Below are 15,861 nucleotides of genomic sequence, written 5' to 3'. Positions count from 1 at the left end.
ATACATATATATATATATATATATATATATATATACCCACTGTAAACATCATGAGGACGACTTATGAACCTGGTCCGACAAATGACCATCCATACTATTTTTCGTGAGGGTAACTTAGGATTAGGTCAAAGTAGGGCATTTGTATCGACTACTGGAAACGCCTTCTGCTTCTGGTATGAATTATTCGTCTCACCTTTTATTTTATCTGTATAACTTTTATAATTTATCACGATGTTCTATTTATGACACATCTTAAATTTTTAACCCCTCATATGCTAAGACAAGGATCCTTGCGAGGTAATCTACAGGGTGATTCATGAGACGTGAGCAGGACTAATCCTGTACACTCAGTAACTGATAATTGATCGATCACCGTAGTATTTAGGTGAAACAACCACACTTTTTCCTATTTTTTTACTTTTTGGTGAGGGCAAATTTAACTCTCTACAATCATGGTTACCCTACAAGACCTAATTAATTAACATAAAACCTCTTTAACCGTAATGACAGCATTTTGATTACAAAGAAAATAAACTGTCAAACTTGAGTGAGATACGAGTTTTCAAAAGTAACCAGACCGTGATGACAGTGATGACATTCAATTTGACATAGAATATCGGTAGCTTAGTATTCTAATTTTAGGGTGACCTTATGCATATCGTAAATAAATTAATGATTTTTTTTTCAACACGAGGTGAAAATTAACGTTAATCTCACTAATACTGATACGAAATAGTTGCTTATAATTTACAAAATGCGCAGTGTTAGTCCTGCTCACGTCTCCTGAATCACCCTGTATTGTTTTAAACTCAAGGTATTTTTTTTTCAAATATCAAATTGACAGGCGTCATACGAGGGGTTAGAAATTAAGTCTATTTCTAGTCTGTTCTTATAAATTGAAGGATTTAAATACACAATGCAATTAATATAACACGTGTGTTTATATCTTTTTTATTAAATCATTGTTTTTACAAAGAATTATTCACATGAAAATTGATACAGATATAGTTTGATATTATAATATTTGACAAGGGTTTAGAGATAAAAGATGTTACACATCGTTTAACTACAATCATTAATTACAATATGTACACCATTTACATTTTTTACACAACTTGTTATTTACTTACCTTAATATTGCCCAATAAATTAAAACTTGACATTGACAATTTCATATTCTTACATATTATTTTTACACAACGAAGATATTTGATGTAGTTAGACCAAGAAAAGCCTGCAGTGATTTTGATAGCCCATGCACGCAGTGCAAGTGATATTTTAAACGTCAAACTTCTACGAAATTCTGACTTAAAACAGCATATCAACATCGCTGCAGACTTATCTTGGTCTAACTCTAAAAACGTAACAAAGAGTCCATGTATGAAAAGATTTAAATCAATATTAATTATAATATCAATATTAACTAGGCGATATACAATTTTTTTCACGATTATGTATCATTCACATGATCCAGCATTTCTGGTAGTACATTGTAGGCTACCATATTACCAAAACCACCTTTAGGTTCTTTTTTAGTGACAATAGCTATGATTTCTTCTTCAGGAGGTGGTGGAGGTAACTCCACATTATTATCCATAGCCGCAGCCGCTGGTATATCATCTACACTAAGAACTACTTCCCTATTGTCGATTTCAATTCTATTACGTTCTACTACAGAATTATCTTCCATTATGCTATACAAATTCTCAGATTTCCCCTTACTGTACATATGTCAGGAGTTCATATAAAACGGATCCTTTAAATTAACTTCATCATTAACTGTGTTGCTTTTCTGAGACCACTGTTTTTGCTGGTGCTTTATCCTGTATATAATTTCATCATGTATAACACCAAAACACATTGCAGTCAAAGCAAGACCGGTTAATGTATAAGCCGAGCAGAACCATAGTGTAGTAGTATTTATTGTGTAGTATCTAACACCATGGATGGTGGTATAGTTCATACCAGGAAAAATATTTCCAAACCCAATTGTGCTCAAAGCCATGAAACAAAAATAAAATCCGTCAACGATTCCCATATGGTCTAACTTGAAAAGAACTATAGCCCCGACAGATATATAAATGAAAATCGCTGTTAGACATAATAATACTGGTGCTAGAATACTTAAACCATGCATAGATAGTTTAGAATCAGTGTCAGGCCAACTGATGACATCATCTTTGGCTGTACTCGTGGTAGGTCTTTCTGACACGGATGAGTCCTTTTGACTATCAGCCTTCAGGACGTAGCATTCCTCTGTTGGGGTTTTGCTAGTATTTTGACTGTTGAGTTCTTCTTGCTGTCTTTTCAGTTTCATTCTTCTTTCCTTTTCGGCCATTCTTCTTTCGTCGTAGCAGCAGTAACCGCAGTTAGAGCAGAGGCAGCAGCAAAGTGCTCTACTGAAGACGCTTCGGGCCATTTTTGACAGCAATGAACCCACGTTGGACAAGTAAACGAGAGTGAGGGGTATGCCGATTAACGCATATATTACGGTGACGCCTTTGCCCAGTATTGTTCTTGGAGCGATGTTGCCATATCCTGTAATGAAAGATATAAATAAATATTCCACCAATTGAGGGGGAATTTAAATCTTCCCGGGGCACGGTTGGAGCCGGTTTAGGTTTACTAGTAGTTATTTGACGTTCATAAGCGCATTATAATATGCCTACTTGAATAAACTATTTATTATCTTTTTTAACTTTATCTTTAATAAATTAGTTGGCAAATTCTCAACCAACGTGAGACTCTAGTCTGGTGCCTGTTAAGATATTCTTACGGGTTGCTTTGCTATACGCCTTCTTAAAGCGTGTAAGCATTAAGAGGGGGCGTAAATCCAGGAAATTAGGAACAAAAGATAAAGCGCGTCAAAAACTTGCGACGGAAGATTTGGCGATCGCGTGTGTTTTAATCTTTTACCTCAATAACTATGTAAGTATATTTCTGATTAAAATAAACTAGTCAAATCCCTCAGTAGTCAAAAAGTAACGAGTGGATGCCTTTGATATTTGCGGACCTAAATGCCAACACCGCACAAGAACACAGTAGGGTTGACACAAACTTTTTTACACAGCTACCCAAAATAATATAAAATAATATGTGACAATTGATAAGACAAGCTAGCCCTGTAAGTAGTACCGAGCTACTAACAATGGCAATGTATACAGCTCGGGTGCGCGTCTGTTTGATGTATTTTCCCTTAAGGTCTAAAATAGAAAGGGCGCGCGATTAAGTTCACAAGAAAATCGGATGACACTAAAGATAAATTGAGTAGTTTAAGTACTTACCAATGGTAGTTAATACAGTCAGAGAGTAGAAAAACGCCAATGCCAGATTCCATTCGTGTTCTTCATAATGGTTAGCAAGGTCGCTACCACCAAACTCCCCCAACGCCATCTCTCTGTAACTGACGCCATATTGTGACGCCATTTCTGTTGTCACCCGCTGCACCAATTCGTTTTGAAACTTCAAAATCTCTTGTGCTGCTAATCTTGTCCAATTCTCTCTATACAAAATATTCAGTGACACAGTTATTTCCCAAATATTTTCTACCGCTCTGCTTCTTGCTTCCCAAAAATAATTAGCAGACACCGTCAAATTACTAAAATTATTTTCCTCCTCAGAATCCTTCTTTTCCGTATTATTATTCTCTTTATGGCTTAATTTTTGTCTGTCCGGTAATATTCGAGGTCTGGCCGGCATTTCTGCGCCACCCTCAATAGCTAAGAATATGAATGAACCCAAAAATATGTATGCTAATAGTACTGCAAATATCACAAAATTTGTAAGTGATCCTATTATGAATTGTTTTCTTCTGTACTTAGTGGTTTTAAAACAAAAACAGCAAACAACTTTTTGGCGGGAACTTTGTGCTCTCTTCTTGCTATTAGATACCATCGAGTCTGCATCTTGGCATCTGTCCAAAGGGATACCTCCATTTAGCGAAGGCTTGGCTAAAGTATATTGCTCAAACCGGTTGATTGCTTCTTTATCCAGTACTATATGATCTATATCCATGTTGGCGTTATCTTTTACCTTCGCTTAGAGACGTCATTATTCAGCCCGTTATATCTGAAACAATGAAAAATTGTTTGTTAGTACAATGTTTTTTCCCTCGCACCTTGCTAAGTGGAGAGCCATTTTTCAAAGTGCTTTTATGTGTACGTAACGGCATTAGATGACGAATGACTGCCTTTACCTAGTATGATTAATGATAGGAAACGTCTTGCATGGAATGCATTATTCAATTCCGTTCCAGCAAATATTTTTATTGTTTTTTCTATAAACCTGGGTTAGGCAGTTTCCATTAAATATAATTGGATAGTTACAGAATATATCCCTCAAAGCGAAATAAAATCATTTTCTCGTGCCTATCGTCAAACGTTTTATTCCAATAAGATTTTATATATCACGCTTCAATACAAAATATTCACATATTATTTTGCGTAATATCTACTTATCTGATTCTGTGAATCTATACGTTCTGAATATTTCTATTTCCCCTATTATATTTTACGGTTTTTTGGATCAAAAATGGTCGCAGTAATTCAGAGGCTTAGAAGCCTGACATAGCCCCAAAATACCATGTATCTTGTCCGTATATGTATTGAATATTTTCATGCTAAGAATGAGCCGATTCTGGCCTCATTCCTTTTTATGTTTTTCTGCTTTGTTTCATTTAATATTTTGTATCTGTGCTTACGAATAAATTATTTCTACAATTCTATTTCTTGGCGCGAGCGAGATGGACAATAACTAACATCCTGATAAGTTAATCTGTGTTTGTGTAAGTAGTTGCATTAAATCAACAACAATATTTATTTGTTTATTTTAATTTTTTTTCCAAAAAGTCTCCCCTTCATCTCATAACATGGCAAGGAATTTCTTCCTCACCCAAATATCATACCTACTTATATTATAATCAAATCCCGTGTGTTCCAACGGCTTTTTTCCCCGTTCTTACACTTCTTACTAGACATATATCAATATTTGAGGTTATGAATAAAGACATTTGAATACAATTGGGAATTATTATATAAAATGTATTCGGATTCGGCTTGTGCTTCGTAACTTGGGAATATTCCGTTAGCTATATTGAAGTTAAAGCTAAAAGTAATTTTGTGGATAATAATTTGAAACGAAATTTTAAAATAATTCCATAATTATTATTTCAAATACCTGTATTATTCGCATTCCTAAAATAAAAGTACTTTAATAATACAGTAGTAAATAAAATGCGCTTAAAGCACAAAATTGAACATTAAACAATTACAACGGCTTTGTTTGGGTATAAACTGTACGAAATGGTTTTTAAGGGACCCACTGATTAACAGTCCGCCGGACGGTATCGGCCTGTCAGTTGTTCGGAACTGTCCAAATTTTGTTCTAACTGACAGGCCGATACCGTCCGACGAACCGTTAATCAGTGGGCCCCTTTAATCGGTGATTAGTAACTATTATTTTTGTCGCATTCACTATACTTCGTTTTTTTACCATTAGAGAAGGTAAACAATCCCGCCGTGCCATAAGCCATCCGAAACCACTACCCTCTCTACACATTGGCCCAACTTAGAGGGCCAATATGATGGCTCATGGTGAGGAGCCATTAGACAAGCTCAGATGTAATATAGTTGATATTGCCGGCATCTCTCTCTAAGACATTCAATTATGCGGAAACGGGAGCTATAACTTCTGCAATTTCGCCGCTATTATGGCTTTGCCCGTGTTACCTGTCTATATAGATACCCAAAGGCTCTGAACATTACATAGTTACTTGACTTTGAGTAAATGATGACTTAGGCGGTCTGCCGGACCAGCTTCAAACCCTCATCTAGCTTGCGAATTCCTATCAATACGTAATATTAAGGATAAACAAAGGAACTAGGTTATATACAAGATATTATGTAAGTTTCGTTTTTAAAATCAAATATCCTTACAGACTTTACAGACAAACAATACTAACATACATGTAATATTTAAACCCATAAAAACTAAAAGTAATTTTGTCCACATGACATTTTTCTGTAGCTTTATATATGTATTTCGTTAATCAATTAATAGTTATCTGCCAAAAATGTGGGAGCTCACGCATCGGCCTCCAATATCACCAAACCCATTGTCTAAACAACAATGCATAAATCGTCTGCAACAGACGCAAAGGCCATTATCTCAATAAATATTTAACAATGATTATCTTACTTTTCTACACTGTAGTTTTATCCCTGACATTTCTCTAACGGTAACATTTTATATCATCGGTATTGAACTGTAGTCGATCAGTTTGAATTATTCATTTTATCTCACGGTGTGTTTTTATATGGATCCCTTCACTGGTACGAATAAGTCGAGTTGATGCTACTTAAGTCTTTGAGCTGAGCAAGTTCTGAACTTGAATAAAGTTGATATCTGGAATTGAAGGTATGGATTAAATTGTCGCTTTGTGGCTGAATTCGATATCTTTTCGCATTCAATATGTTTTTCGATCTTATTTCGAATTAACGTGTTCCCGCGACTTTGTTCGCAATATTAAACTACTTTTGTAAAGGTGTTAAACTGACCCCCACATACTAGATACACTTGGCGTCAAAATATGTTTACAGTTTTCGCCTTATTACAAAGGGACAAGGTGCAATCAACTATTTCAAAAGTAAAGATTGGAATTATATTCATATAATTCTAAACGAACATTCTCGTCTGGTGAGCACCAGTCGAATGGCACAACGCGTATGGTCGATGCGTTTGCATCACGCGCGCGATTGGTCGCAACTATTTAGTTGGACCGTATGATTGGCTCGCATTCGTGTGCTCACTGATGTTCTGGCCCCATTCTTGGTGCTCGTAAGGCCCGTCTTTACGAAGTAATATATATGTCGCAGTCGGATCGTATAATCCGCCGCATTTCAAAACGCCCCTGTTTTTGAAAACGGCTAGCCGTAATGTAATACGGCGGACTATACGATCTGACTACGACATATACGTCAATGGATGTAATAGTGTAAACATATCTTTCGATTAGACTGTACCCTCGTAATTTGGTCCATAATTAAAATTAAAATGTGAAGAAAATAATGGCCCTTTTTTTTCAATATACTACCAGCAGTTTGGCGTGTAATTTTAATATTGATTTTTCCATTATATAATTTGCTCTCTGCCAAAGTCTCAGGTGACGAGATGCGGACCTGTGTTTCGTCGATTATTAAGGAGGACCCGTCCGGCCTTTGAAGAGGGTCCGATGTTGCGTATTATATTGACATCAGACGCTTAAACATTTGAACGATCCCGCGCAAACTGATAAGGTTGATTTTCGTACTAAATATTTTAAATTATTAATCAACAAAAATACGTCATGTGCGAGTACTGGTATGTCATCATCATTCTCTTGCCCTTCTCATGATTAGTGAACTTACACTCGTAAAGAATAAATATGTATGGTAATTTTAAATTAAGCATCAAACAATAAGATCCACGGTGATTATCTAATAAGTCATTCATAATTATCTTCATAATATCTTGAAGATAGTTAATGTCAATAAATACCTACATAGATTAGTTTGATTCATACAAATTTTATTATTAGGTACTGTTATTAGTGAATATGGCCTAATAAGACAGAACGTACCTTGATTTAAACTTTCACGATTATTAAACATTATCAAACTGCACAACGGGACTTAATCGCGTATTTAAGTTTTAAGATTTACCTCCGACGTTTCGAGGACGGCGTTGTCCCCGTGGTCTCGGAGAAGACTGGCTCAAGTTGACATCAACATCTTCTAGCCGCGCGAGTTTTTCGAACTACCCGCACTTGGTCTTGTTTATCAGTTTGAACGTTTTGCGCACTAGGGATGTCACTCTGTCGACACACAACACTAACGATATTCGATTTATCGACTGTCGATATTCGTTTCCGCTTACATTTACTAATGACTGGATTCCATGTGGATGAGATCTTAAAACCCTCGTCCCGATTAAAATTGCAATGTTTTTTGATTTCAATGGCTGTAGAAATGGCTAAATTAATGGTTTTAATGGTTTAAAACTTAAATACGCGATTAAGTCCCGTTGTGCAGTTTGAGAACGTACCTTATTAGAAATTTGAGATTTCTAAAAAAATAACGCAGTAATATTTACTTCCAAGGATTCCTTAACCCAGTGACCTAGTAACGATTTAACAAACTTTACCCAACCTGCTCTAATAGATTTTATTTGATTTATTTTTCATCTCCCGGCCGACCCGTGTCCATAGCTCATAACTGCCGTATATCAACTCGAACGTATCAATTTACCCACCGACCGCTTATAAGGCATGAAAGCGAGGTAGCAAATGAAAAAAATATTTTTTTTATTCATAGCGCGTTACGTACTACGTACTTTTGCCTCGTGCAAAAAATCGAACTTGGTGTACGTGTGCAGAAAGTGAATAAACAGAAATTCCAACTTACAAAGATTCTCTTTGAAAGTTTGGATTGCGGTGTTGGGGATTTTCGATTGCAACCTTTTATGTTGAGTTTGTTTTGTTTATTGCACTCTGAGTTTTACAAACTCGTATGTTGTTTAGAATAGTTATGAAATAACGTACACGACGAACAAAAAAAATACAACACGTCGATACTTTGTGCTCGTAGAAAACGGCCAGGGCCAGTTAACCCTTATGCTTGCTTTATGTAGTTAAGCGTGTTGAGATTACGAAGAAGAAGTTGGATTTAAGTTAGGTATCTGCCTTTACTGTAGGTTAAATGGATACATGTTACTCGTAAATGAATCAATTACTGTTCCTCGAATTAATGTTTGTCGTTGCATTAGGCGCGGCCTAAAGTAGGTCACAACGTAAATTGAAAAATGTCCAGCGGTGCGACTGTGCAGTATAAATTTATTTCTTTTACTAGCTGTGCCCGCGGCTCCGCCCGCGTGGAATTCGGTTTGTGTCAGTAAGCTGCTAAATATATAAAAAATAGTAAATTACATTACGCTGTATTTTTTTATTCAAAAAATTATAACATTTATAATTTCCTGCATGATAATTTCTTAAAATATCTTATTGTTTCATACTTTTTAGAGCGCGATTTGTAGTAGTCCGACTACGCCCGACTCTTTTAGTATGAGAGAGTCGAAGTCGCCTAGCTTTGGACCGCATTCAGCGCGCCACGTGCGTCGGGCTTAGCCCGATGCTTTGAGTATGAGGGTGCCTTCGGCTCCAAACTTTGGCAAGCGTACAGCGTGTCACGTACGTCGGGTTACGCCCGACGCTTTGAGTATGAGGGAGGCGCCCGGCTTTGGAACGCGTACAGCGTATTACGTACGTCGGTCTACGCCCGAAACTTTTAGTATGAGGGCGCCTTCGGCGCCCAACTTTGGAAAGCGTACAGCGTGTCACGTACGTCGGTCTACGCCCGACTCTTTTAGTATGAGGGCGCCGAAGACGCCCAGCTTTGAAACGCGTACGTTACGCCCGGCGCTCTGAGTATGAGGGCGCCGCAGGCGCCCGGCTTTGGAACGCGTACAGCGTGTCAGCACGTACGTCCTTCTACTCCCAACGCTTTGAGTATGAGGGCGCCGAAGGCGCCCGGCTTTGGAACACGCACAGTGACTGTGTCAAGTACATCGGTCTACGCCCGACTCTTTGAGTATGAGGGCGCCGAAGGCGCCCGGCTTTGGTAACCATACATCGTGTCACGTACGTCTCTTTTAGTATGAGAAAGTCGAAGTCGCCTGGCTTTGGACCGCGTGCAGCGCGCTACGTTGTCGGGCTACGCCAGATTCTTTTAGTATGAGGGCGCCGAAGGCGCCCGGCTCGCGGCTTTGGAACGCGTACAGCGCGACACGTACGTCGGGTTAAGTCCGAAGCAGTGCCGGATTAAGATATTTTAATGCCTTAAGCATTTCTAGACCATGGTGCCCCCTCTCCCTAGGGACATTAAGATTACATTATTTTTTTTGGTAAATTGAGTGAAGTTCATTGCCGCATTACAGCTGATAATGGAAATCAGTCACATTATTTTATCTCGATAATTGACAGTGCCGCAGCAGTAATGTTGCAACAGAGTACCTAATGCTGCTGCAGTTGCCACCCGAATGTCACCTTTATCATATCTTAGGTTAGAATGTAATTGAAAACGCGAGCGAAGCGAGCGCGAAAATTTTTCGATATAAAAACGCAATATGATAGACAGTTGTACATTTTTACTTTTAGTATGGAAATCGGTCACATCATTTTATGACGAAAATTGACAGTAACGTTGCAACAGAGTAATGCTGCTGCAGTCGCCACCCCAATGTCACCTTTATCATACCTCAGAAAGATATTAAAAACGCGAGCGAAGCGAGCGCGAAAATATTTTCGATATAAAAAACGCAATTTTACTTTTAGTCCCAACCAGGCGCAAATCCAGCATTTCATACAAAGAAGGGATGGGACAGTTTTCTATCAGCCTAGCTTCGCATAGGGCTCGATATTTAAGGATTTCAGCGAGGTTGTTCTTCATGCATAAAAGATGCAAGAAAGCAGAGCTTGTAATTGACCAAGAGAATTGACCAAGAGAATTGAATTGGTGAAGTGTGAGCAAGGCAGTAGGCCCAGCTGCGAAAGAGGAAAGCTTGGATCCACGCCCAAGTGTAATTAAGGCAGAAGATCAACTTTGCTGTAAGGCAGAAGGCCTCGCATAAGACCTAACGCCGAACCGCAAAAGAGTGAGAGAGAGTGAAACCCAGATAAATAAATATATACCTACATACAAACACGAACGCTGAAAACACAATACACTCTCTCTCACTTTTTTTTGGGTAGTCGTGAAAAAGATGTCACTGTGCAATGAGGGGTAATTAATTTACTGTCGTTTAATTTTGTTGTATATTATTAAATCGACATAATTATTCAATTAAATTTGTTGATGTCCGTACCCACTCATCTAAACTTAGAGTTAATTTGGCAATAACCTTCTTCGGTGGGTATTCATGTCACTACGTATTAAATTCAGCGCCATCTGTTAGTTTACCAGGGTACTCAATAGTGGTAGCACATATTTGAAAAAAGTTTGCCCCTCCTTCCTAAGTAGCGCCATAAGATTCAGGGGCAAACTTGAATCAAGCTAGTGTTGTGGCTACCCCCCCTTTTAAGGGTTAAATTTTTATAGCCTATAACCTGGCCGGAGATTTTCTCGATAGATTAGTAAAGTTTGCATCAAAATCCGTTTAGCCGTTTTCACGTGATGCGCGTTCAAATAAACAGACAAACAGATAAACAGACAAACAGACAAAAATTCTAAAAACTGTTGGAATGTGTTCTGTTATCGATTCTAAGTATCCCCAGCCAACTTTTTTTCAAATATCTTCCATGTACAGACTTTCTACCCTCTACAGCTTTATTATATGTATAGATAGATAGATAGAAGATAGATTAAGGTGCTTGTCGCCTTAAGTCAAATCTTAAAGCTTTTGGAACATAATCATCCTTATATTAGCTGTAAAATGTCCACTGCTGGACCAAGGATCTCCACACCCAACTTCCAAACAATCTTGACCAAATCCTCAGTCAGTCCAAACGGTTCCAAACAATATATCCACCTAATAAGAGGCCTCATCATGGTATAATAATATACTCCGCCTGGTACTCCCTTCCCGTCTTTTCGAGGTCACGTGACTGACAAGCCTACGTCGTCATCATGCTACAGCGCTATTCAATATGCGATAGCGCTATATAAAGTGGCAATGTTATTGTGACGTAGGCTTGTGTCACTCTGGGAAGAGAAGATCATGTTTTATTAGACTATGGGCCTCACTATGCTTTTTCCAATAGGTACCATCGCCCTCACTGTATTGTACATCAGTGGACCTTATGCCTTTTGTAATAAGGTCCACCGATGGACTGTTGCTGTTTGTAAGTACTTACATCACTGCCATTCAAGGAACCACAACTAAGCGACATGTGCATATAATTATATACTTTTTCTCAAAAATGGACGGCAAAGTTGACTTTGCCGTCTAAAAAATAGGTCGCGAAGCGCGGAGTTTATGGTCAGTCAAAAATTAAAAAGTTAAAAACATTGCAGTCTCGATTTTAGGACTGCAATGTTGCATACAAATTCCATTATTTGTCGAGTTCCAAACTTTTTTAAAGTTGAAATGGCCATATCAAATGAAGGCACAGGCCCATTAAACAGCCAAACAGATGATTAGTACCGCGACTATTTAGTTGTCTCAAATAGGTTGGCGTATTTTCGGCAGAAAAATACACTTCTATTTTTTCATTAAAAAAAATAAAAAGGCGGCAAGGGCTTTCTTCTGTGAAAATATATACGCAAGAACATGGGTTTTGTAAAATATTTCTATGATATTCATATTTCTTGCACCATTTTTGAGAAAAGCACTATATATGACTCGGCTGGAAGGCTACTTGCTGGCTTCGGATTCAATTAAACGGACTCCCAAGGTCGTCCGTTTAAAACGAATCCTCAGCCTGCAAGTAGCTACTTCCGAACCTCGACAATAATGTACTATTAATGACAGCGGGTATTCATGCTTCACTTCCTGAAGCACAAATTACATCCCGTATAATTATTTTATGCAGTACCTACAATTAAACTCACGCTCACAAGTCTCACAACTCACAACACATGATTTGGCGCACTGTTGCGATGCACTATTCTGTTGCATAGGTACTGTTCGGTTGACGTCTTCGGCGGTCAATGGGTCAATTTCTTTAATCTACCTAAGCGGTTCTTGCACCATCCCACTAACCCGGGGTTAACAGATTAATCCGTTAACCCAGTATTTAATTGTACTGGTAACCATGGTAACTCCAGGTTTAACCGGTTAACCCCGGGTTAGTGAATGGTGCAAGCGGCACTAAGGCCCAGTTGCACCAACCACATTTAACAGACTGATTAACGTCAAACAGCTGTGAAGTATGTAATTTCCCATACAATAAAATTTAGCGAAACGACCTGGACTCATTTTGTGGCGACTGGCGGGAGCATGCACAAAGCCGTGACGAGTGGCGAAAGACAGGGGAGGCCTTTGCCCAGCAGTGGGACACAATATAGGCTATTAAAAAAAAAAAATCAGCGAACGCTTTAACGGTGATAGGCGGTTTGATGTAGCCATGATATTGTAAGTAACATCTTAACATACGGTAAATAATTAAAAATCAGAATAGGTATAGGTACATATTTTATAACTGTAGTTAGTTTGAGAGGTGATGTTTATTTTTTAAATCATATTGGATAAAAAATCAAATAATCATCATCGAGGTATTGTTTCCAAATGTTTCTGCTAAACAACTTTCGGATCAACTCAAATAATTTTCTCAAATATTTTTCTGCTGAAATTTAAGTCAATCTATCTGAGCAGACAAAGAAATTCATTATGAATGTAGTCTAGGTACAGGATTTGTCGGAGGGACAAATGCTCCACGTTTATCAAAAGCGCACAGCGCCCTCATATTTTCCCTAATTAGGTAAATTATTCGGATCATTTCATCTACCGGAGTGCTCACGGTGCTAGTTGGCTCATTCATCTTTTTTAATGGCTGCCTGAGTACGTTGAATAACTTCAAGAGTGAACAATTATGTTAGAGAAAACTATTTATAATCACGTAGTAAATCCCTAGTCCATACTAAGGGTTCATCTATTAATTACGTCATACGATTACAGGTGGGAGGGGGTCAAGAAAATGTGACATGTTCTGACAAGGGGAGGGGGAAATCACAAACTTTGTGACGTCACTTTAACTACATCTGTAACCGAAAATGGTATTGATTTTTTTATTCGCTGTTAAGAGCCAACAGGAGTGGTCATTTCTCCATACAGACATACTCGGCTGTTTCCTCCGTAGTTTTTGACGCTAGAGCAATGATTTTTTCAAGACATTAATATTGTCAATATTTATGTCGGAATGTTTTGCTCCGTCAATTAACGCCTACGCTTTTAGCTACTCTAGCGCCACTCTGGGGAAATTTAGAACTATTATTTAAAGCTGACAGCTGGACATTTCTGCAACAGTTCTGCCATCTACCGTTCATATATTACGTATACAGAAACGTATATGATTAGCACTGTCCAAATTTGCTATCGGTAGCAATAATTCACTATGCCAAAACGCATTCCAAACCAAACTATCTACAATGGCATCAATCAAAAATAATAATGGCCGACGCAAATGGCTGAAACCGTCACTCGTGGTTACCCGCAAGCAATAAAGAGTAATGCACAACGATGGAATAAAGTTGATGGTTGATGATTGCAGGGATATTGATAAAATATTTGGATAAAATAAAATATTTTACCCTAACGAGAAATATTTTGCACTCTTCCACATCTTTGAATTTTCCCGCATTGATTCTAAAAGAGCTCGAGATCCGTCTAAGAATTCGTTCCGTTTAAAAACTGGGCCTTAATGGGATTAGTCTGGTTCTCTCATGACGTTCCAAGAAAGTCAGTGGTACGAGCCTGGAATCGGATTTGTGATCTTCGGTCAGATTGTACCATGCCTTACTGCATATACATTTACGTTACAAACGCAGAATATTTGTATTCCTTCAACATGAAAATTCATAGGTGATATCGGCACTGACAAAATCTAGCTCTTAGTCTAAAGCCGACCACTGACTAACAGTCCGCCGGACGATATCGGCCGGTCAGTTGTTCGGAGCTGTCAAATTTTTGTTCTAACTGACAGGCCGATATCGTCCGGCGGCCTGTTAGTCAGTGGTCGGCTTAACACAAACAAGTTTAAATAACGTCTAGCTACTTCATAAAAACTCTTCATTTCCGTCATCAACTTTCCCTTGTTAATTAAACCCCAACGTTTGTCGTCTAAGGCTATAAGGCGTTGGCCAGAGCCCAACCTAACTCAGTGGCACTGTGAGCGTAGCGTACTCGCTCCGAATTTCATTACGGCGTCAGCAATTTTTCAAGATGATAACGTCCGGGTGACATTAATGATGGTTTTTGTGTGTACCAATGAGCGATTTAATTTTTTAACGCTGGGGTGAAGTTTACTAACAAATTAGATAATTTTGTAGTAATTTTAAGATCCTGGTAATATACATCTGGAGTACCTACCTATCTAAAGTAATGTCTTATCATCGACCATTCCGAATGCCTAATATTATACAGCTTATAGGTAAAACCTTAAGGGGCCCACAGATTACCAGTTTGCCGGACGATATCATCCTGTCAGTTAAACGCAAAAGGTGACAGTTTCGAACAACTGACAGGCTGATGTCGTCCGGCGAACTGGTAATCAGTGGGCTCCTTTAGTTTTAGTTTTTAGGGTTCCGTACCCAAAGGGTAAAACGGGACCCTATTACTAAGTAAGACTCTGCTGTCCGTCCGTCCGTCCGTCTGTCACCATACTGTATCTCACAAACCGTGATAGATAGACAGTTGAAATTTTCACAGATGATGTACTTCTGTTTTGCCGCTATAACAACAAATACTAAAAACAGAATAAAATAAAGATTTAAGTGGGGCTCCCAAACAACAAACGTGATTTTTGACCGAAGTTAAGCAACGTCGGGCGGGATCAGTACTTGGATGGGTGATCGTTTTTTTTTGCCTTTTTTGCATTATGGTACGGAACCCTTCGTGCGCGAGTCCGACTTGCACTTACCCGTTTTTATTATATTTGGTTCTTTGGCTAACGGGTTTATGGACACATACGTTACCTACATTGTCCACTTTTGCGAGTACAGCGGAAATACAAAATAGTGTGTCGACTTAATCATGATTTGCTTACAAGCAATAACGATGTATGTTTACGACCACTGGAACTTTACGAGCTCGTGTTTTTATTGGTCGCATATCGTACACTGCAGGTTGGTGTTTATCTCATTGAAACCAGTATAAGAAGCCTCTAATTGCATATGT

At 38.3% G+C, this 15,861-nt stretch overlaps 1 protein-coding gene across 1 annotated transcript in view; it reads right to left on the bottom strand.

Annotated features, from left to right (window-relative positions):
- Positions 1-970: 970 nt before the first annotated feature.
- LOC134674526 (TWiK family of potassium channels protein 9-like) overlaps positions 971-15,861 on the bottom strand; it is a 430,962-nt gene continuing 416,071 nt past the window's right edge. The window contains exons 5-6 of the mRNA XM_063532628.1: positions 3,285-4,068; positions 971-2,538 (exon numbers count right to left, since the gene is read on the bottom strand). Of these exons, the coding sequence (XP_063388698.1) occupies positions 1,733-2,538; positions 3,285-4,014 (1,536 nt within the window). The 5' untranslated portion in view covers positions 4,015-4,068 and the 3' untranslated portion in view covers positions 971-1,732. The remainder of the gene's footprint in view (positions 2,539-3,284; positions 4,069-15,861) is intronic.

The sequence above is a fragment of the Cydia fagiglandana genome, chromosome 20 (assembly GCF_963556715.1).
Source record: "Cydia fagiglandana chromosome 20, ilCydFagi1.1, whole genome shotgun sequence".
Lineage (NCBI taxonomy): Eukaryota > Metazoa > Arthropoda > Insecta > Lepidoptera > Tortricidae > Cydia > Cydia fagiglandana.
Note: the sequence above shows the minus strand (reverse complement) of the source record. Positions and strands in the feature narration are given on the sequence as shown.